The sequence below is a fragment of the Dendropsophus ebraccatus genome, chromosome 4, assembly GCF_027789765.1.
Source record: "Dendropsophus ebraccatus isolate aDenEbr1 chromosome 4, aDenEbr1.pat, whole genome shotgun sequence".
NCBI classification, from domain to species: Eukaryota; Metazoa; Chordata; class Amphibia; order Anura; family Hylidae; genus Dendropsophus; species Dendropsophus ebraccatus.
The window spans coordinates 49,256,692-49,279,893 of record NC_091457.1 but is presented as its reverse complement, the minus strand read 5'-3'; the positions used below and the strand labels follow the sequence as shown (position 1 = coordinate 49,279,893).

General features: G+C 40.8%; 1 protein-coding gene across 2 annotated transcripts in view; it reads left to right on the top strand.

Moving 5' to 3' along the window:
* KIF18A (kinesin family member 18A) overlaps positions 1 to 23,202 on the top strand; it is an 83,912-nt gene that overhangs the window by 34,763 nt on the left and 25,947 nt on the right. For both annotated transcript variants that reach the window (XM_069965774.1, XM_069965773.1), the window contains exons 8-15: positions 2,794 to 2,970; positions 4,083 to 4,157; positions 5,969 to 6,078; positions 10,500 to 10,662; positions 12,764 to 12,928; positions 17,669 to 17,790; positions 20,833 to 21,071; positions 22,419 to 22,493. In XM_069965774.1, the coding sequence (XP_069821875.1) occupies positions 2,794 to 2,970; positions 4,083 to 4,157; positions 5,969 to 6,078; positions 10,500 to 10,662; positions 12,764 to 12,928; positions 17,669 to 17,790; positions 20,833 to 21,071; positions 22,419 to 22,493 (1,126 nt within the window). The remainder of the gene's footprint in view (positions 1 to 2,793; positions 2,971 to 4,082; positions 4,158 to 5,968; positions 6,079 to 10,499; positions 10,663 to 12,763; positions 12,929 to 17,668; positions 17,791 to 20,832; positions 21,072 to 22,418; positions 22,494 to 23,202) is intronic.

The window sequence follows — 23,202 nt, the reverse complement described above, 5'->3', positions numbered from 1 at the left end:
ATGTGGCCTGTCAGTGGTGTTGAGTAATCCTGCAAAATACCATTACATTATTACGATTATTACAAAAAATCTTCTAGTGGAATGTTTTTATTGGCCAACTTTTATAAGCCTTATTTCTAGGTTTGCATAACTTGAATCTGTCAGTTGTGTTGCCAGATATTTTTCTGGCACTAGTAGTATAACATATGGTTTCTTCTTGTATTCTGCTCAGAGTAGGGCATGGACTACTACATGTATGTGCAGATCAAAGTTTTACTAGTAGTTTTTTTCTCTCTCTTGGAAGTCTGGAAATTTGACAATAAATTTCTTTACATATTCAGAAATACCTCTTATCAGTCAGGGACATTATTGTGAAATTATCTTATTGCTTCTTAGTGTGGTGCAAAGTGAGTGAGACCTTATTTAAAATACTACTCTATGTAATATATCTGGGCAGGTATTTGACAGCTAAATCCTAATGTATAAAACACCACCTAGTTCCTAGCATTATTTTGCACTGATTTTTGTAAAATTATCTTTAGGAGACTTTTGAGCTGAGAGTAGCCTTTTATAAGACATTTTATTAGCCATTTAGAATACAAGGATTACTGACCTGTAGCTGTAAAAAATCTGACTTTACATGAGATGGCACAACATAGCTTGGCAGATCCATTTTAAATAAGTACTACTTCATTTCTCCAGTGGGGGCACTGTAGTGATTTCCAGCATTGGAACCCTGAATGATCAGATTACCTCTAGGATTATGGAAATCTCTAAACCTCTCAACAAATTTGTAATAATTGCACAAAATCTAAAATTATTGCTGTAATACCTAGTATCCATGAATAAACAATAGTTTTTTTTTTTTCAATTCTTGCATAGATGTAAGTAAAGTTTAGTTGTCAAGGAGACTAGCTTCTCTATAATTGCTTGAATTAAAATCCATAATATCTTACAAGGTTGTCCTTAAAGGACAAGTGTTACCTCACTTGAACCCTATTTGCCGCGCTATTATTTGCTGAACTACATATTTCTGCAGAACATGTTGCTTCGATGTAAGCAAAGCCTTCCGCTAATGTTGTAATAGATAGAACAATGTATACCCAGGACTTGGAGACATCATTACTTAAAGGTTATGGCCAACAAGGCAGACCTGTTTTTTTTAATTTGTCTATTACATCTGAAATAAGGAATGAATGAACTTCCCAATGTTTGTGCACGGGTTTGCATCCCATCTGTAACAGACAATGAATACGCTGGACTCCTTGGCATGTGTATATCCATGTTCCTTTGCTCCATTATGCAACTTTGTTTAAAGGGGCGATCCCATCTTGTGCTGTGATGGCATATTGCTAGGATATGCTATTGTTTTTTTTTAACATGTAACTGCAGCCCATCCTATTCAGTTGAATGGAAATGAACTCTAGTTTTTGTACAGCTGGGTTGCTGGGAGCTGTAGTGCTGGACCAGTGCTGCTTCCCATTGAGTCTTTGGATCAGTTGAGGTCCTAGTGGTCAGACTTTCACTAATGCTATAGGGATGGCATATCCAGGCTATATGACATTACTTTACAGAATGTGAATAAAATACTAAATAATACATATGAAGTAGAGCAAATACTTTGCCAACATTATGGGGGGAATGTGTTATGATGGTCTTAAAGGGAACCTGTCACCCCCCGTGCCGGGGTGACAGGCTCCCGACCCCCCGTTAGAGCCCCCTATACTCACCTAATCTCGCCGGGTCCCGCTTCTGGAGGTGGTCGGGTGATGAAGATCTCAGCCGCTGCAGCCCGGCGCGCGCGCTGAGAGATGAGTCCAACACCCATAGAGAATGACAGGAGAGTCCAGCGCTCCGTCAAACCACTTGTACCTTTGGATAGCTGCTTTTAATTCAAGATCTGTCCTGCAGTCAGTTTGGCAAGTGATGCAGTTATTGTCTTAAAAAACAACTTTTAAACCTAAAGCCCCGTGCCCTATGGGCGTTTCTTAGAATATCTGTGCCCTAACTTTGCACCACCCCCTCCGTCCCTCCTCCCCACCCTCTTCATCATTAGGAATGCCACTGAAACATTTTCTCCATGCTGAACATTTGCACAGGTGCCCTAACGATCCAGCCCATGTGCCGGCCTGACACAGCTGATGAATAGGAGGCAATCTGCCTGGAGCATTCCTAATGGTGAGGAGGGACAGAGAGGTTGTGCCAGCCTAATGCATACACAACCTAGGCCACTCCCGTACGACACGGGCTGCCAGTTTAAACGTAGTTTTTTTTTTTTTTTTTTTTTTTTTTTTAACAACAACTGCATCACCTGCCAAACGGACCGCAGGACAGATCTTGGATTAAAAGCAGCTATCTGAAGGTACAAGTGGTTAGGGGGGGTCAGATTGTGGGTACAGAGTCACTTTAATTAATTGGAATTGCGTTAAAACAATATTAAGAGACACTTAATAAATGTGGTATGTCTATGCACTGTCCATGAGCTGGAGTAGATTTGTGACATGAACGGTGCCTATTTTTGCTGGGCTGACTGAAGCCATGACCCTTTCGCCAAATCCCAACTATTTTAGGTTGTGTTGGAGGCATCAAAGGGTTAAAAGTTGCAAAATTTTGTTTGCACCAGTATTATTGCACCAGTATGTACTGACCTAAAAAGCAATCCTTAGGGTTAGATTGAAGGCAACACTCGGACAGTCATTACGTATGGACATATTATTGTATCCTCATTTCTTACAACGGACAGATTACAGCAATGTATACATTTCTCAACTCTACAAATTATTAATAGAGGACTATGCTCTGTGTGCCCTTCAGACAAAGAAGCAACATATACCTTACCGAAACAGTAAGCTTACACGGCTCCTGAAAGATTCGCTGGGAGGAAACTGTCACACTATCATGATCGCTGCCGTTAGCCCTTCTTCATTGTCATACGATGATACGTACAATACTCTGAAATATGCAAACAGAGCCAAGGATATCAAATCTGCCGTAAGTGAAAATCTTACCATTAACTTTAGTTTCCTCAGTGCTTGAAAGGGTTTATATGACAGCTGCAGAAATCCAAGTTTAAAGGGTTTTTTGGTCTTTTTTTCCCTTCATATATCTTAGAATATTGAATAGTAATAAAATGAATAATACTTACCGGTTTTCCACTGATCTTGTTCTGACACCGGAGTCCCCCTCCTGGTCTCTACTTCCTGGTTTCTCCTAACACAGACATACCATATGATTGCTGCAGTCGATCACTGGACCAGGGAGTAGAGACTGGTGGGGTCCCAAAAGCCTTGGAATGGGAGCAGCAGGGGATCAGTAAGGGGAGTATAACTCAGGCACACCAGGCGAGTTCCCTGCATGAGTCCTATTCTGATTCATGTGCGTATCCATAGTTGACAGGTACACTTTAAAGCAGTTATGCAGTATTAGAAAAAGCACTTTCTTGCTAATACAGTGCCACCCCTGTCTCCAGGCTGGGGGTGGTATTACAATTTTGCTCTATACTTTAATTGAACTGAGCTGCAAAACCACACCCAAACTAGAGACAGAAGTTTGGATAACCCCAACAAGTCAGCTGAGCTGATCGGTGGTGAATTCCATTCTGTGGGCGGTTTAGGTATCCATAGATACAACTATGTTGTGGCGGTAATGCAAGTATTACTGTCGTGGTGTGGTGGTATTCATGGATACCCGAATGTCCATCCACAGAACTGAATTCTCCGCCAGTTGAGTCAGCGGACTTCGTGACAAGTACACTTTAAGGCCTATTTAACACACACAATTTGCTCAGGGATGGGTCCAAAACTGAGAAAAAGGTGCTGTTAAGCTATTAAAACAATGCAAAGTTAATGTATTTGTTGTTTTATATACATTGCATTAAAAAATGGTTCATGTTAAATGTAACTAAACGTGTCTTCTTTTTTTATCATAAGGTTTAGTGATTTTATTTCTTCTTTATTTTTATTTATTATATCTCATTTCTGTCTCTCACCATGTATTTCTGCAGATACAGATGCCTCTGAATCTACAACTTAATGTTTCTCTCATTACTTAAACATGATTTTATTATAGAAGACTAAAATGTTCAATTTTGCTTATATTACCAGGTGAAGAGTAATGTGGTTAGCCTAGACAGTCACATTAGTCAATATGCTAAGATCTGCGAGCAACAGAAGAAGGAGGTACGTTTATACTTTGCCTTGTGTGATGACAGGAAGACATTTTACAAGTCTGATGATTGGCTTACATGTGATTTATATTTACTAGGTTTTAACCCCTAATTTTTAACATGGGGTCCAAATATTACATGAACAGTCAATCACATAAACACTTAAACAGCCACCTGTAATACTATATGCCATCTGTAGCAATAGCAGATATGAGCAGAGCATGGCAATCCCCAAGCAAATTCAGTGATTTTCTGAGCTCTCAGGAGCCGCATACATGGCTACATCAGCTGATTGCTGTGGTGGCAATGCTGTGGATCACAGTACCATCCATGTTTTATCCAAGTCACATCCATGTGCATGAGAATTACAAGCTCCTCCACATGCAGATAAAAATTGACTTTTGGTGCTGTTTTGTTTTAAATCTGTAGCATTTCTGTTTCATTTTGGAAAATAGTTATATATCTTTATTTGGATCCTACCCATTCTGTTTAATTTGGAAGTAGAAATCGGCAGCAAAATCTAAAAAAAAAGTCTAGAAAAAGCTTAAAGGAAATACTATACTCACCAATTCCCCAACACTCCCATGGCAAAACTTTCCTTATCGCCCACTGGTTTTTGTTCATCTAACGGTTTCCTAATAGGTTAGGTATACAGACATTGGTGAGAGGTCAGAGAAGCATTGCCCTCTGAAGTGAGTGTAGTCATTTATCATGATGCCTATCTAGGTTCTGCATGGAATTCCAGCAAAACCTGCCAAAAACAACTGTACCAAATTCTACATGGTTCAGTATGAAGTCCCTTATTTCTCTTGGACCCAGTGCGCCCCCCCCCCCCCCCCCCCCCCAGTACCAACCCATGTAAACACACCTTAATTTTACAATCAATATTGAAGCCTTATCCTCAAAAATTGTTCACTTTTTCCGGCTACCTGTATTAAGCTGAGACTGTTATATACCGATGACAAACAGTGTTGTCTTCATCATTACAGACAGGAGCACAGTAAAAAGGTGACAGCAATATATAGATAACATGGGTGCACACAATAGCTATAGCTCACAGCTCAGCCTTCCCTCTCCTTGTGGAATGACCCCTGCAAAGGTCACAAAGGATGGCCAAAAAATGTTCTGAGCCAGATATTGTATATATTACTATAGGACTGCTCTAAAGCATATCAAAAGGCAGTCAGAATATCTCAGACAAGATGACAGCCCCTATAATATACAGAGAAAGAAATGAAGTTAAATAAAACAAAATTACAGTCACAGAATAGAAACAGATTACAAAAAAATGTTCCTGTATCTTTCTCTAATCTGTAAAGTATATCTAATGTAGGCATGGGGGCGGTCCAGAACTCCTAACTAGTCAAAGAAATTTTGTCAGCAACCACACCTCCCTGATTGATTGATTGATTGATTACCAACAAAATTTACCACCAGTCATGACTAGTTAGGAGTTCTGGACCGCCCCCATGACTACAGTGGTAAGTATTACAAAGTAAGTTTTCGGGACACATAAGTGACGCTCATACCATTTTCTTATATGGCCGTAAACAGTGCTGGGGGGCATATAGGAATATATTTATAGCTGTAAAAGCATTTTCCTCATTATTGGTTCCCTATAAAGATGCTAGGATTTGGAAAAGTGTCTTCTTGTTTTCCCTAATATTGACGTGGATAAAGAAAAGCCACTATATCAAACATCACCCAAAAACAAGAATAATTTTTTTGAGCCCCCTCCCTCTCTCCTTTTGTAGTCTGTAAATAACCCCTTTTAAACTAATTGAAATCTTCATGCCTCATATTCTCTTTTTTGTATTCTCTTAGATTGCAATGCTCAAGGAGAAATTGAAGAACTATGAGGAGCAAAGGATTCCAGAGCAGAGCAAGCAGAATCAGCTGTCTGCCACAAACAAGCAGCAGGCAGAAATTAAAAGGTAATTTTGTATGTCCTATTTGCAGGCTGATTGTAGTGTGTATCCCCAATAGTCCTGCTCACTATAGTTAATGGGGCAGATTTATGACAAATGCCCAATTCTTAGATGGAAAGCACCTGTGGCTTATATTTGATAAGTTTGATGCAGTTTTAGACTTTAGTCTAAGGGTACTATTACACCAACAGATCTGACGAAAGATTTGAAGCCAAAGATTTGAAGCCAAACCTAGGAGTTGATTTGAAAAGAGGAGAAATCCAGTCTTTCCTTTATGACCTGTTCTCTGTTTATAGTCTGTTCCTGGGTTTGGCTTCAAATCTTTGGCAGATAATCTTTCGTCAAATCTGTTGGTATAATAGTACCCTAAGTTTAGACCACCTATAAGTTGGCTTAATATACAACATAATTTTGGCATACATTTTGGAGCACAGTGTTACAGCTCAAGCCATGTTACTTCTGAAAGGCAACTGCTCCTTTACTCATTGCTCAGCAAGGTTGAGAATGTGTCTAAACAGTAGACACATAATACGATGCAAGGCATGTACATACTTTTTTCTTGTACTACAGTTGGGGGGTAGAATTTTGGTCTTTTTGCAATTGTAAATGTTTTGTGCAGGATGTCTATTTTTATGCCAAACCTTAAGGCACCCTTACATTTTAGGTACCAGTTGGTCAAACTCTTATTTATGCAACAGCTATTCCTTACTGCTCCTCCGGTACACTTGTAATCTCAGCCAAGCACGCAGAAACCCAGGGGATGGTTTATTTTCAAGGAGTACAAAAAGGGAAGCTATCAGCAGGTTAGAAGTAGCTAACCTGCTGATATCTTCCTATAGGGCACGGGGCACCGAGGATGAAGTTGAGTTTCTTAGCTTTAACCATGTTGCCGTTTCCACAATTTAAAAAGTTTAATTTAATTGTACATGTGTTGTTTAATGCACCAAACAACATATTTGCATATAGATTGAACTCTTTACATCGTGTAAATGGCGCTGAGGATGAAAGTAAGAAACATGCCTTCATCCTCAGCACCACGTGCCCTATAGGGGGATATTAGCAGGTTAGCTACTTCTAACTTGCTGATGGTCTTCTTTTAAAATTCTACTTGCCCAATGTCATTTTTTGAAGTAGTAAGGAGGCCCCCATACCCATAGGATAAGGGTCCCATGGAAACCAGCCGTTTTGGACACCTTTTCTTTAATGTATATGGGGAGCTTAGGAATAAATAAAAGGTTTGTAAACAAACTACTTTGAGTTTTACCAATGCAAGGGCAATGCTAGCAGATAGTAAATTACTTATTTCCAAGAAGTGGTGTGAATAGATAAAACCATTCTTGGAATTGCTACATGTCATTGCGGATATCCTGGAAATTTTTCATACCAAGGACTAAGAGTGTGACAAAGACCCTGAGCTACACCCCCACAGAGACTGACATACACTCATACACAAGCGTGTTGTGTGGGCTGGCTGCATATAGTTATTCTTCTCCCAGTGAAACATAGCCACAATAAAACATGCTCTTACATGGAAGAAGAAGAAATCTTTCCACAATCTCTGTTCTAAAAATATCCCACATTATCTACGTCTGCAGTTAGTGTAAGTCCAGCAATGGTCAAGCTGTGCTCTCTCCTCGGGTAGTATTGATGCCTTGAAGCCATGGGGTCCTGACCAAGTGCAGCATGTATCTGCTTAGTCTGTATATTCTTGTGGTTACATAGGTTTCCTCCCACACTTTAGAGAAAAGTTTGGAGACAGGAACTTACTTAGTGATGCCATCCTATGCAGTACTGCACAATTTGTAATCTACATTACCTACAGAAAATAATTTTAAAAAAATCCTAAGTATAGCCAATATATTACATAAATAACATTTATAGCTGTCCCTGTCCTCAGTGGTACTTACTGTCTTATTTCTCTATAGCAGACACATATAGACTGAAGACAGTTTCATAGGAAGTGTATTAAGTAGCTGAGTTATTTTCACAACCCCCATCACATGCAACCAGACATATTCTGTCAATAAAAAACCGCAAGCAATGTGTTTGGCTGTCTTAAAAGACAGGCACAGTCCTAGCTGCACTGCTATCTGGACAGTGGTGCTGCACAGCGCTAAGTAGTGGGCCTGTCAACCAATGCAAGAAACAAGAATAGAGAGCACTCAAATCACTGGCAAGTGACTGGGTGCAGTCGCCAGCCCAACTCACTGCTCACAATAGTAAGCTTTAGGGCTAGTAGACAGAAAACTGAAATATTAAACTAAATACCACAACCTGTAGGAACCCGTACCTTTCTTTCCCTACAGGTTGTGGTATTTAGTCCAATATTGCAGTTTTCTGTCTACTAGCCTTGTAGCTCACTGCTGTGAGTAGTGAGCTGCACCGGCGGCCTCACCTAGTCCCTTGCCAAACATATTCTATGTAGGTTTCAATCCATGACATGGAAAAATGCGACACATTACTTATATACAGTGGACTCTTCAATTAGCCTCATTGATGACATTGGGACTAAAGCTACACCTTAATAAATGGCCATCGGTTATATATCCCACCTGCTCTCCCCATAAACAGGAAAGATCGGCATGGCTGAGCATTCCTGTCTTCTTCATGGGGAGGGTTAAGCTGCAGCGAGAGCGCTCCAGCTGCGGCTCTTCTCTCTTTGAATAAAGAGTTCGGCCAGAATTTTCCATCACAGACAAACCCCTATGACAACCAACATCATCAGTCGGTGTTTTTTTTTCGTTAAAAGGTGCTTTCGGTTGATATAAGTCTAAGGTATATGGGGACCATACACAGCATAAATCAGAGGGCCATTCTCTGATTTCTGTCAAAGAAATGCAAGTCAGACTATCCAATGTGTGTACCCTAAGGGGTACACAACATGCCGTGAGGCCCTTAGGCCACATAACAATACACCAGTATTAATAAACCCACATGGTACGTGGGGGTCCGTGTGGCTACTCACAGTCACCATGATGCTGGTGTCTCCCTCAATGAACTCATTTGTATTCAATCAAAAATTTCTTCTCATCTAATCAAAAAACTCAGCTCTGAGGGAACGTTGATATAGTACATATTTCCTTAGCTGTATTTTTGATTGTGTAGGTGACTACTACCTTTTCAGAGCAGTATCCCCTTAAATATGATGTCATGCTATTATTAATGAAGAAAGTAGATCTCGCTGACTCTGGCACAGAACACACTTAACACAAGCTTTCCGCAAGCTGTAGACTCTTCTGTATTAAAAATTTAGTAGAACAGCATCACCATCCACGTAATAGGGAATGCACTGAGAATTACAGGAACAGTCTACAACTTTCATTAAAACCTACTGTTGCGCATTAGCAGAGCCGCACAGCTGGGGTCTGAGCTGTTCAAATGTATCCCCAGGCTTAGAACTAACACAATACTCTGCCTCTTTCCATTCGGAACAGTCAGGACATAAATTATAACTTGTATTTGATCTCTACTATTTTCCCAGGAAGGTTATTAAAAAAATACATTAAAAAAATGCATATTTCCTGCCTTGTTTGCATAGATGCATTGAGGTCACATGTGCAGCATACTACTGTGCTTCTCCATAATAAGGCAGCGTCTTATATTTTTTCCTCTCAAAAAAGGGCTATAGCTTATTTTCAAGGTAGGTCTTATTTTTGCAGAAACACAGTATGCCCCTCTCTATACGGCAGTTACCATACTGTATGTCCCACTGTTATTAGGCTCCTATACTGTAAGTTTCCCTGTAGTTAGTCCCTATACTGCGTACCTTACTCTCCCCTCTGTAGTTCTTCCCCCATACTATTTACAGCCCCCCTTCCCCTATGTAGTCGGCCAGCTTATTCTCTGTCACCCTATATTCAATGTCCCCTGCTGTGCCTCTTCTTACCACTCCTGCCTCCCCTGCATCTTGTGTTGAGCAGGTGGGCCGGAGCATAACAAGTCTGTCGATGATTTGGCTGATGCTCAGCACCCAGTGTCAGGAATCTGCTCAGCTGACTGTAACTAGGGCTTATTTTTGAAGTAGGGCTTATATTTCAAGCCCACTCCAAAAAGCCTGCAAAATGAAACTAGGTCTTATTTTTGGTATACATTACATTAAAAGCGTTTCCTTTAAGATTCTATCAAATGTTAAGTGTATGGTCAGTGGTGGTCTGACTTCTGGGATTCCTTCTGATGTGCTCCCCTGATTGAGTAGAGCAGGGGAGCTTATACACCGGTGCTATATTTAAAATATGAGTCTGTCTTTGGTAGTCCCATAAACTTTGTATGGATCAACCATTTGCATGCAGTGTTCAACGAGGGGCACACAGGTCACCCATTCCAGTCAAACTCCACCAATAGATAAGTAAAGAGTTTTGTATATGGGGGGAAAACCCCTTTAGGTCATGTAAAACCCCTTTAAGCATAATTCCTCCATTGATATGCAGGTGCCAAGAACTTCTCCAATACATCTTTACGAACAGAGAAGAAATACGGAGGGAGTACTGCAACTTGGAGATGCGTCTGAAGCAAACCGAGCTAAAGGCCATTTACCAGAGGCAGTACCATGAGCAGATCCAAATGATGTGTTCCCTAGAGGAGACATTAAAGGTGAGTCCTTCAGACATGAATGTCATTAAGTATAGTGCCACTACTCAACCTGCCAAGTTACGCAGCCTTTGTGAAATTAAAAATGTCAGAAGGCTTAAACCTGATTAAATGCCATATGGCTGTAACTTGTAGTGTCTCTTCTGCTCAGCAGTGATGCTTTAAAAGAAATTCATTTACTCAAAGATTTCATACACTCTATGGATGTGTAGCAAGGTTTTCAATGAAAATGACTATTTGCTTTCAATGGACATATGGCTGGCATCTCTGAACTGCCTTAATTCTTGAAAGTTTAGCTACAGAGCTCAGAATTGGTGAGAGGACCATATGCCGGTGTATTTTTTTTTTTTTTTATAATGAACATGTTCACAATTTCAAGCACATATTAAAATGAAAGCTAAAATTTGTAGGACTTAAAGTAGCAACCTGCCACCTGACAATATAAGGCTGGATTGTATTTTCTACTTGAGTTTGGCTTGGCAGCTGTTTCCGGTTAATATGGTTAGTAATCTACTCTTGGACCTGAGATGATGTCAGAGTAACTATAGAGACAGCAGCTCCAGGACGGACCATCTAGTCATATGCCAAGAGGAATTCTCGAGTCAATGAAGTTTAGAAGATTATGAGATCTCCATTGTCGTGGGGAATTTAGTCTAAACCCTCCATTCTCCCTTTCACCATGGAAAAAAAAGGATGGCTGCTAATATATGACAAATATTAACATGGCAATTTTTTTAGCAGTAGTGTGTAAACATATATAAATTAGTGGGGGGGGGGGGGGGGGGGCGGGTAGCATGAAAAAGATATTAGATTGTGTGTGAAATGTGATGGACATTGCCACATGGGGCACCACTGCAGTGCATTAGTACCTATGAATAAAAAATTGGGCTTCAGCTGCTATAGAGTGAGAAATTAATCAGAAAGGAGTTTTACACCAATATAGAGCAAAAAAACAAATATTATTTATTTGTAAGTATAGACTGCTGCTTGTGATCTTTAAAGCGACTCTGTACTCACAATCTGACCCCCCCCCCCCCCCCCAAACCACTTGTACCTTCGGATAGCTGCTTTTAATCCAACTTTTAAACCTGAAGCCCGTGCCAAACGTGAGTATCTGAGCCCTAACTTTGCACCACCTCTCTGCCCCTCCTCCCCACCCTCTTCATCATTAGAAATGCTCCAGGCAGATTGCCTCCTATTCCCCACCTGTGGCAGCTCGGCAGGTGGGCTTGATCGTTAAGGACCTGTGCAATGTTCAGCATGGAGAAAATGTTTCAGTGGCATTCCTAATGATGAAGAGGGACGGAGGGGTGGTGCAAAGTTAGGGCATAGATACTCCCGTTTGGCACGGGCTTCAAGTTTAAAAGTATTTTTTTTTAGGACAATAACTGCATCACCTGCCGAACGGACCCCAGGACAGATCTTGGATTAAAAGCAGCTATCCGAAGGTACAAGTGGTTTGGGGGATCAGATTATGGGTACAGAGTCGCTTTAAAGTCACTTCTCTATACAGCTGTAAAGCCTAAATTCTACAGTTTTCATACCATATTTTATTATAGATTTCTTAGTGCCTTGTCCAGTAAAAAATGCTTTCATCGTTGGTGGTTTGTGCCACCGAAGGGGCGGGGACTAGACGCAGATACCTCACAGAGGGGAGGGACCTACAGCACCGATTGTGGGCAGGGCTAAGTGGTGCTGCAGGCTTGAAGCCCCGCCCAAAACCCTCTATTTGTAGTGCCGTGTAAAGGCTGTTCAGCACTCGTATGCAGCCCCCATGTTCAACATTGCTGTGACTCAATAACAGCAGTTAAGGCACTATAATAACATTGTTACCACCCTGAAGAGTGGTGGTGACAATGTGAAACTCTCAGTACTGGTAACCATGTGTTTTTCATGTTGCAGACAGTTCTGTAGATATTTGAGACATATATTGAGATATTCTTGGATATCATCTTAGTTCTTGTATAAGACACTATAGCCTTAGATCGGGAAATAAATTCCATTACCTTTTCAAAATTGGCATCTAACAGAGGTCCTACACTTTTGAGGCAGGTATTGTTATTAGTAATGAGTGTATCATATTTCAATGTGGTCTGTTTTGTAGGCAACTCTCAAGAGGGACCACAGGCTCGAGGCTTTGAAGGCCAAACAGGGTGTGATACAGAAGAGACAACAAGAGGAGATGAAACGTTTTGAGGAGAACACAAATTGGCTCCATCGTCTGGAAAATGAAATGAGATTGCTGGGCCCGGACAAGCAGATTCCAGTGGTAATATTTAAATACACTTTTTATGGTGTGATATATTCCCATGGTGCTTGGTAGCAATAACTTAATCTACCCTGTCAGGGTATTTATATAATAATAATAATATTTTTTTTTTTATATAGCGCCAACAGATTCCGCACTTTACAATTCTGGGGTTACATACATAGACAAAAATCAGACATTTCAGAGATATACATATAGTTATCCATACACGAGGAGTGAGGTCCCTGCTCGCATGCATCAGTTTACAGACTATTAGGAGGGGGTGCGAGACAAAATGGCAGAGGGGCAAAGTCCTTCCTTTTTACCATGGTCTGGCCATCTTTAGAAATAAGGCAGTGCAGTTAAAGGTGGGTAAACCAGTCACCAACCAATGCCTACCTGCTACAGGTCTAAGTGCTTGAATGCCTGGCGTATGTATTTGGGGGAGGGAGGGGGGCAATTTAGGGAATCGGGTAAGCCTGTTTGAACAGATGTGTTTTGAGGGCACATTTGAAGCTTTGGGTATTGGAGGTTAGCCTGACAGTCTTGGGTAATGCATTCCATAGAACTGGTGCAGCTCGGGTGAAGTCCTGGAGACGGGAGTGAGAGAGGCAGATTAAGGTGGATGTTAGTCTTAAGTCGTTAGAGGAGCGTAAGGCACGGGTAGGGCGGTAGACAGAGATGAGGGAGGAGATATAGGGAGGTGCAGCACTGTGGAGAGCTTTATGGGTGAGCAGGAGGACTTTGTATTGTATCCTGTGTTTAATAGGGAGCCAATGTAGTGACTGGCACAGGGGGGAGGCATCGGTATAGCGGCTGGACATGGAGATGAGCCTGGTTGCTGTATTGAGAATGGACTGGAGAGAGGAGAGTTTAGAGGAAGGAAGGCCGATTAGTAAGGAATTGCAGTACAGGAATGGATCAGAGCGACAATAAGAGTTTTAGCAGATTCGACAGTAAGGAAGGGACGGATTTTAAAGATGTTTTTTAGATGCAGGTTACAGGAAAATGAAAGAGATTTAATATGAGGAAAGAAGGAGAGATCTGAGTCAAACATAACCCCAAGGCAGCGGGCTTGTTGTGTAGGGGCTATGGTCGTACCACAGACAGAGATGGAGATGTCAGGTTGGGGGCGGTTAGCAGAGGGAGAGAAGACAAGAAGCTCAGTCTTAGCAAGGTTGAGTTTTAGGAATAGGGAGGACATAGCGTTAGAGACGGCAGACAGACAGTTACTGGTGTTCTGTAGAAGAGCGGGGGTGATATCACGGGAGGAGGTATATAGCTGGGTATCATCAGCATAGAGATGGTACTGAAAACCAAACTTACTGATGTTTTGTCCGATGGGTAAAGTGTAAAGTGAGAAAAGGAGAGGGCTGAGAACTGATCCCCGAGGAACCCCGACTGTAAGGGGAAGAGAAGATGAGGAGGAACCAGCAAATGATACGCTAAAGGAGCAGTCGGAGAGATTTGAGGAAAACCAGGAAAGAGCAGAGTCCTTGAGGCCGATAGAGCGGACAGTAAACTGACATTAAAGGAGAAGTCCGACCAAAATTTTATTTTTTATATGTTATTACTGATGGAAAGTTATACAATTTTCCAATGTACATTAATTATGGGAAATGCTCATATACTGCTATTTCCCTTAATTTAGTGTATCAGGAAGTGTTAGAATTATCTCTGAAGCAGTGACGTCACGACGAATGGTGTAAATCCTATGGAGTGTCCAGCAGGGGGCGCACTATATATATAGAAGTCAATGAGTACCATTGACTTCTATATATAGTGGGCCCCTGCTGGACACTCCATTGGAATTACAATGGATGTGTATGTAAATGTAGTATACAGTGTTTTTGATTGAATACATTTATAAAATACTTTGGGGAGAAAGTGTCCTTGCACCCCAAAGTATTCCATAAATGTAAGCAATCAGTACATAACAGTAACCCACCGAGCCGCCGCCGCCCGCCCGCCGCTACCGAACGCCCACCGCTGTGGACTACTGAACTACTACTCTCCCCACCTGCTCATAGCATGCACAGGTGATGGGAGAGTAGTAGCTGGGTTATATCTCCGAGATCGCCGCCGCCGCACAGGGGAGCCGCTCATCACTGCAGCCATCATCCCCCTCCTGCTGCTTCCTTACTCTATCTGATGGCTGACTCCCCGCCCGGCCGCCGCTCTCCGATCACACGTGGCGGCGGCCGGGCGGGGAGTCAGCCATCAGATAGAGTAAGGAAGCAGCAGGAGGGGGATGATGGCTGCAGTGATGTGCGGCTCCCCTGCATGGCAGCATCATCAGCAGCATCATAGCATGCGCAGGTGATGGGAGAGTAGTAGCCGGATTATATCTCTGAGATAGAGTAAAGCAGCAGGAGGGGGATGATGACTGCACTGATTAGCGACATCAGCGGCGGCGATCTCGGAGATATAACCCAGCTACTACTCTCCCATCACCTGCTCATGCAGGTGGGGAGAGTAGTAGTTCAGTAGTCTAGAGCGGCGGGCGTTCGGTAGCGGCGGGCGGGCAGCGGTTCGGTGGGTTACTGTTATGTACTGATTTGCTTACATTTATGGAATACTTTGGGGAGCAAGGACACTTGCTCCCCAAAGTATTTCATAAATGTATTTAATCAAAAACACTGTATATTACATTTACATACACATCCATTGTAATTCCAATAGAGTGTCCAGGGGCGCACTATATATAGAAGTCAATGGTACTCATTAGTGATGAGCGAATAGTGAGATATTCGATATTCGTACGAATATCCCGCGAATATTCGATCGAATATTCGATCCCAGTAAAGTCTATGGGGACAAGTATTCGGTTAGTGAACGCTTATCGAATATTTATCGATTATTAGCGGGATATTCGTACGAATATTGAATATTCAAATATCTCACTATTCGATCGAAAATATATATATATATATATATATATATATATATATATATATATACATATTCTATTCGATCGAACAGTATTCGCTCATCACTAGTACTCTTTGACTTCTATATATAGTGCGCCCCCTGCTGGACACTCCATAGGATTTACACCATTCGTCGTGACGTCACTGCTTCAGAGATAATTCTAATACTTCCTGATACACTAAATTAAGGGAAATAGCAGTATATGAGCATTTCCCATAATTAATGTACATTAGAAAATTGTATAACTTTCCATCAGTAATAACATATAAAAAATACATTTTGGCCGGACTTCTCCTTTAAGATGCTCCTATGATTACACTATTCTAAAGGGGTTGTTTTTAAAAATTTAACCCCTCTTCATTTGCCCTATTCAGACATAGGGACATTATAAAATGATTTATCCACTTCGCCAGGCCAGTCGCTGGCAAAGGTACGCTTCCATTCTGGTTGATTAGGCACAGCCATGCCACCCATTGTATAATGCAAAAGAAAGAAACCTCTTGCAATGGGGTTGCAGAAGCTGCAGCCACTGTTATATAAGTTGTGTAAAAGGACAAGATGACAGCCCTTTTAGAGTGAATACATTGTACTCTTTGAACTGCGCTTTGCTTTGTGTTTTTTAGTCTGACTTCTGGTGGCCTTTTAGCTTCAGTAGCTTGTCTGGCAGCTATTCATCCCTTCAGGAGCATAGCTAACGGCTCATGGGCCCTGGTGCAAAACAGTCCCCATATGTCCCGCTTTTAATAAGACATCCTGGTTCAGCATTGTAAAGTATCTTTCAGTGACTATGGTCATTGACGGGCCAGGGTGAACATTATACATAAAGGTTGTACACAACAAGCAATGCTGCGAAGATCACATGACACACAAATTTTTTTTTCTCTCGCTCTTTAAATATGAGGTACCATTTGGGGCTAAATGGGACTTATTTGATCCCTTCGCATTTCATGTTTTGTGGGATGTGATGTGATGACGAAAAATAACAATGTTGGCCTTTGTTTTTGTATTTTTTATTTACCGCATTTATCTATTTCGTAGATCAAGCAAACGGCAAAACCATGTATGTTACATCGTTTTGTATTCACATTTCATTAAGGATCTGTAGAAAGCTGGGTGGCAATTGTTATGGGGGGTCATAAAGGGCAATGTGTGTGTGTGTGTATATATATATATATATATATATATATATATATATATATATATATATATATATATATAATACTGTATATACACCATGTGACCGAATGTATAACGGAGGCCTTTTTTTTTTTTTTTTTTTTTTGTTCTGGACAACCCCTGTAGGTATTGATGTATTTTTGGGTGTTTTCCTTCCTAACACCTAGGTAGCTGTTTATTAGTTCTGAGCCTGTTTAATCCTGCAACCTGCATTGTCATCCTACATAAAACACTTTACAGTATCCTATTATTTCCCTAAAGCTTACCAGAAAGTCAATTACCATTATTTCCTTTTTTTTGCCTGAGACCTCAAACATGTGAGTAGCAGTGGTACAACACAACAAGTTTCAGTAATGTAATATTTCTATTTTAAGTAATTTCCAATGGTTTTTGATTCTTCACAGATTTCACTTGTTAATATTTCATAAGCCTCTCTTGCAAAGTAGCCATGATCCTTTACTATAAATAGCTCCTGTGACATTTCCATTAATAATTTATCCCTAGCAGTAGTTAATTGTAAAGGCCTAGAATAAGTTGGGCATTTCATAATCTCTCCCTGATAAGTGTGCCTGGAAGTTGACGTATGCATTGCTTCAGTCTGCAGGAAAATACTCTACATTTTTTGTGTGTTTTTTTTTTCTCCCCCAATTTCAGGAGCTTTTCAAAGATTTACAGTGTTGCCACTTAAAACTGGAAGTAAATGATTTGAAGGCACAGATTGAACACATAAATCTCCTTGTGTCTATTCAAGAACGGGAATATAGACACAATGAAAAGTAGGTGCATATGAAATGTTTGTAGTTTTTTTTTTTATTATTCATTTTTAATATAGTTTGTAATATCTTGCACTTATTAACATTTTGGCTGAAAGGAATCTGTTATTACATGCTAAAATGGGATATATTGTGGTGGCTTAACATAAATCATGTACATGTCATTTGTTCACATTTTAAGTCCCCATTTAGTTCTAAGACTCCCTCAGAAATAAGGTAATCGAATGTTGCCCCCCATTTCTTGGAAATTTGCAGTTGCCAGTTACCCTGCAGCACCACAGAAAGCAGATGAAGGATTGGTGTACAATGAAATTGAATGGATTACTTCTTGCATCAGGGTTGTGGCATATAGTTTTTAGCATACTTGTGTTCACCCAGGACCAGTGCATGATACAGTAGGCTTCATCCTGTTAATTAGTGTCCCTGTCTTTTAAAGGATAAGTCCAGCAAAAAATTTTATTAAAGTATTGTATTGCCCCCCAAAAGTTATACAAATCACCAATATACACTTATTATGGGAAATGCTTATAAAGTGCTTTTTTACCCTGCAATTACTACTGCATCAAGGCTTCGTTTCCTGGATAAAATGGTGATGTCACAACCCGACTCCCAGAGCTGTGCGGGCTGTGGCTGCTGGAGAGGATGATGGCAGGGGGACACTTGAGGGACACAGGGAACTTGAGGGACACTGAGCATCCCCCTGCCATCATCCTCTCCAGCAGCCACAGCCCGCACAGCTCTGGGAGTCGGGTCATGACATCACCGTTTTATCCAGGAAGTGACATCACCATTTTATCCAGGAAGTGAACCCTTGATGCAGTAGTAAGTGCAGGAAAAAAAAGTACTTGCAATAAGTGTATATTGGTGATTTGTATAACTTTTGGGGGGCAATACAATACTTTAATTAAACATTTTGCCGGACTTCTCTATTAAGAAAAAAAAGCCTTAGGGCCCTATTCCACCGGACGATTATCGTTCGCATAATCGGTAACTATTAACGATCTCAAAAGACCGCTAATGCGAAAGACCTGAAGACGTTCACTCATTTCCATGGCACGATAATCGTTTCTTATCGTATTTGCGATCGTTTTTTCTTCGCTGTTTCTTCGCTATTGCGTTTGTATCTACTGCGAATGATGTCTTATTGAATGCGAACGATTTGCGAATGAGCAACGATAAAAATAGGTCCAGGTCTTATAAAGCGATCAACGATTTCTCATTCGGTCGTTAATCGTTAACTGCATTTCAACCGAACGATTATCGTTTAGATTCGAACGATTTAATGATAATCTGAACGATAATCGTCCGGTGGAATAGGGCCCTAGGACACATCACAGAGACATAAAAATAGAAAGTGCAACAGCAACCTACAGGTGCAATCATGCTGTAGCGTCCGGTGGCGAGCCAACGTTCTCATTACACCGCGACTATCGCGTCTCCGTGACTACCTTCCCACCACCCAGATGACTACTTAAAGCGGATTACCATACAGCGCGCCAATGTAAAAGTAAGATTATAAGTTTTCATTTGCAGGGACGGGGGATATAAGGATATGTATGGGAAGTGTGCTTAATGATTTATCAGCACACTTCCTGAGTTGAATAGCCATTTTTTACGTGATTGGTTCCCTTTAAGGTTTCCTTTAGAGACATGGTCCACTCTCACACTAGCAATGGTTTCTCCTGAGCTGAATAAGCCTACAACTGGGCAGATAGGAGCCAAATTTCTATTTATAACACTTGCAAGACATGGGTGGAGTGCAAGCCAACAGGAGGTAGCCCCCCCCCCCCCCCCAATACAAAACAAAAAAAAGGAAAGAATGGCAGCACCTCTGTGCCTCTGTTCACACTGCAGGTTACACGCTGCATGTGGCTTAAGTACAAAAAAAAAAAACAGAAAGTGGTACAGCAACATACAGGTGCAAGTATCACAGAGACAGCTAAAGTAGGGCTATAGAGGCTTTCTCTCGTCACAAGAGACTTGCTAAGTCTAGTTCTTCTCCCAGCCTGCTCTAATGATTGATTGCAGTCTAAACACCCAGACCCCGACCTTTTGCACGTCAAACATTTGTTTCAGGTTGTCTGGGCAAAATAAAATAATTGCATGACAGCTGAGGGTGGTGTAAACATAATAAACATGTGGCACTCATCTGACCAGGTTCTCTGCTGGTCTCTTTCATCCTCGAGTTCCTGTAATGCCATATATTGCCACAGATACTGCCCGCTCAGTTACTTATTGACTAAGGTGGGAGACAGCTGTAGATACTGATTGGCTGAGCAGGCAGATCCTGTGGTAACGTGATGTCACAGGAAGCAGGAAATAGTTAAAACCAGTGGAGGACTGGGAGCAGTGCACGGGGGACCTGGATAGGCAAGTGTAACTTTATTTTATTTTGTTTACACCAACCCCTGCTGTCCTGCATTTCTTTTTTATTCCGGCAACCCCCTCTAACTATACTAAAGTGCAAAATAAATCAAGCTATGTTAGCTCAGAACCTTAATTGTTGCAATACATTGCTTCATGAGTTTTGACTTTGAAGATACGACACAACCCTGTACACTGGTAAAAGATTCGTAGCCCTAGGTATTTTGCCTATGCAAGTACTCAATCCCAGTGAATAAGCCATGGATGCTCTTAGCATTGTACCCACAGTAATAGGAATACATTCCAGATCAAAAATCAACCTCAATCTAAATATGTAAGTGAAGAGTCCATTGTAATATGCTAAAGGAATAGTAAACCATATGCACATGGCTATATTTAGGATTACCAGAAGTCAAGGCCCAACATGTAGGTAATTTTCATACATGTGAAACAAATTATCAGTTTGCCTTGAAGCTGCATTTAAAAACATATTACATACCACATTGTAATTGAAGTCCTTTGGGTATCTCACTGCCAGTACTGCAATGACCAACCCAACCCCCGGAAAGCTAGAGTCTGCCAGTCCCTGTTATTACATTTATAGTTTGGTGTGTTCTGGGCTACAGTGGACCACAAGTCTACATCTTACTGACAAGTTTTCCTTTTTTTTTTCTTCTCTAGGTTGCTTAATACTTTTCTACCTGCCTTCCGGAGGCAACATGAGGTACTTCAACAGGCTGGATTAGCAGATGCGGTTATAGAGTCTGATTTCCAAGAAATCAAGCATCTGGTCCAGAGAGAGAAGGCAGTGGTATGGGCCGACCAGACAATCGTCGAAGATCCCAGCAAAACTGATATACCAGATATGACGTCCATTCTGTCTTTTCCTCATCTCTCTCACACACAGATAACTCCATGCCGTAAGATCTCTGCTGATATAGACACTGGCATCATTGTCATATTTTTTATTTATTTATATTCAATTTGTTATAATGTGGGGACAAATGTCTTTGAAGGAAACAAGCTGCTGCTGAATTAATTCATTAATGTATTATTCATCTTCCTTTAGTGCTATAAATACTTATGTTTCCTTGCTCCTTAATAGCATTTGCAGCCCTGGACCTTTATATGTTTACCAGACTGCCTGAATGGCCATAAGACATCCCTAGGCGATTAGCTGTTCGTCCCAGGTCCCTTTAATGGTTCCCCCAGCTGTTTTAGGGTGGGCTAAGACAGGCATTTCTCCTGAAGTGACCACTGCAGGGGAAATGTAGTATTACATGGAACCTAGACTCAGATCAATGGCTGACCTTTTACTACGAAGACACCTTAAATCAACCAGAGTGGGGGCTGCTCATACAGATGGGGGGGGTCCCAGTCTTACATCCTTTTACCCTAATAGGGAATGTGACAAGGGGTTATATTCATGAGACAGCCTATTTCAATATCTTAAAAGGGGTTTTCCATCACTAGGGTATGCCATCAGTAGAGGCCCAACTGGCGAGACCACTAACAATTCAGGAAAAGAAGGGATGGCAATGCTGGTTTTGTGTTGTGGCTTTTTTCAAAATAATATTTTTGCATATTATATACACACATGTATCTGATAGTATTGATAGTTTATTTTCATCAATGAACAAAATATAAAGTAATTAAAGATTATAGAAATCTAGATCACATTAATATTTGATTCTATCAGCCTTTGCCTTCAAAACAAGATCAGTTCTTCTACATATACATGTACAGAGTGATGTATTTTGTAGGATTGTAGTCAGGCGTATGATTAACCAGTTATGTAGGTGATAATGATCATTTTCATATATGTCATTCACTGAAACACTGGCTAAAAGTACCAAAATAAGAGTAAAACCATGGTGCTCCCAAGGGTCGTATTCTCTGGTAAGAACTAAAGCCTTTACCATAAAAACCAAGTGGCCATTAATATTGAGGATTGTGCTATATAGGCACAACACTATATTACTCAAGGGAGGAGCTATTTTCTACTCTAGAACTCAACTCCACTATCCATTAAACATGGTGATTGCATGAGGGCTAGTAACAAAATTCAAAACCCCAACACCATATAGTTTTTGACTAAAATCCAAAGCTTCCCATTGTAAGTCAGTGGGTATAATGGAAGTGAATGCAGTAAATCCTGTGCAGATGCTCAATTCATTTTTCTTCAACAAGGGTTAATTAGACGTATATTTAGCAATGTTGGTAATCCTATTAATGTGTATAACTGTAACGTAATGTATTTTCTGCAGGTGGGGAGAAACAACCTGTGTGCAGCGTAGCACCAAGTGGACTGCCTGCTGTCAAGCCCTGTCCTGCACAAGCAAGTAAGTGTATTCCTCTAAATATCCCAGACACAACCACATTATCATGCCCTTGTCTCTCACCATTTCTTGTAAAAGTTCTAAATATATGATTAATACTTCAGAGAGTCTGAATTATTTTTTCTTTAGTTCCTGTGTGTACCTGGAAAAATAAATTGAACATCTGCAAGATCAGAAAGTAGAGATGCAAGTAATCGTTTTAGAAAAAGTTCCAGAATTAAATATTGAGATATTAAAATCAAACTCCTAGTGTCCTTAAGGGTATAAACCCACACACCGTATACACAGCGTATTTACTGCTGCGATACGCAGCAAAAACGCAACAAATACGCAACAAAAACGCAGCAGATTAGATCTAAATAACTCAACTCAGCATTAAATCTTCACCATCAAACTGCTGCGTATTTGCTGCGTATTTGTTGCGTATTTGTTGCGTATTTGCTGCGTATACGGTGTGTGGGTTTGTACCCTAAAACATTTTTACTGACTATATATTCTAAATTATAGTCATTGTGTAAAGGGGGGTTGACATTAAATTACTTCCAGTTATTTTTACCAAACACAATATTATTGCAGAATGGTCATCGATTAGGGTGTGATTTGCAAGTAGATATGAGCCAACCTTGGTGGCTAAAGAAGTTGGATGCAGCCCTTAGGACAGTGATGGCTAGCTTTGACACTCCAGCTGTTGCAAAACTACAATTCCCATCAT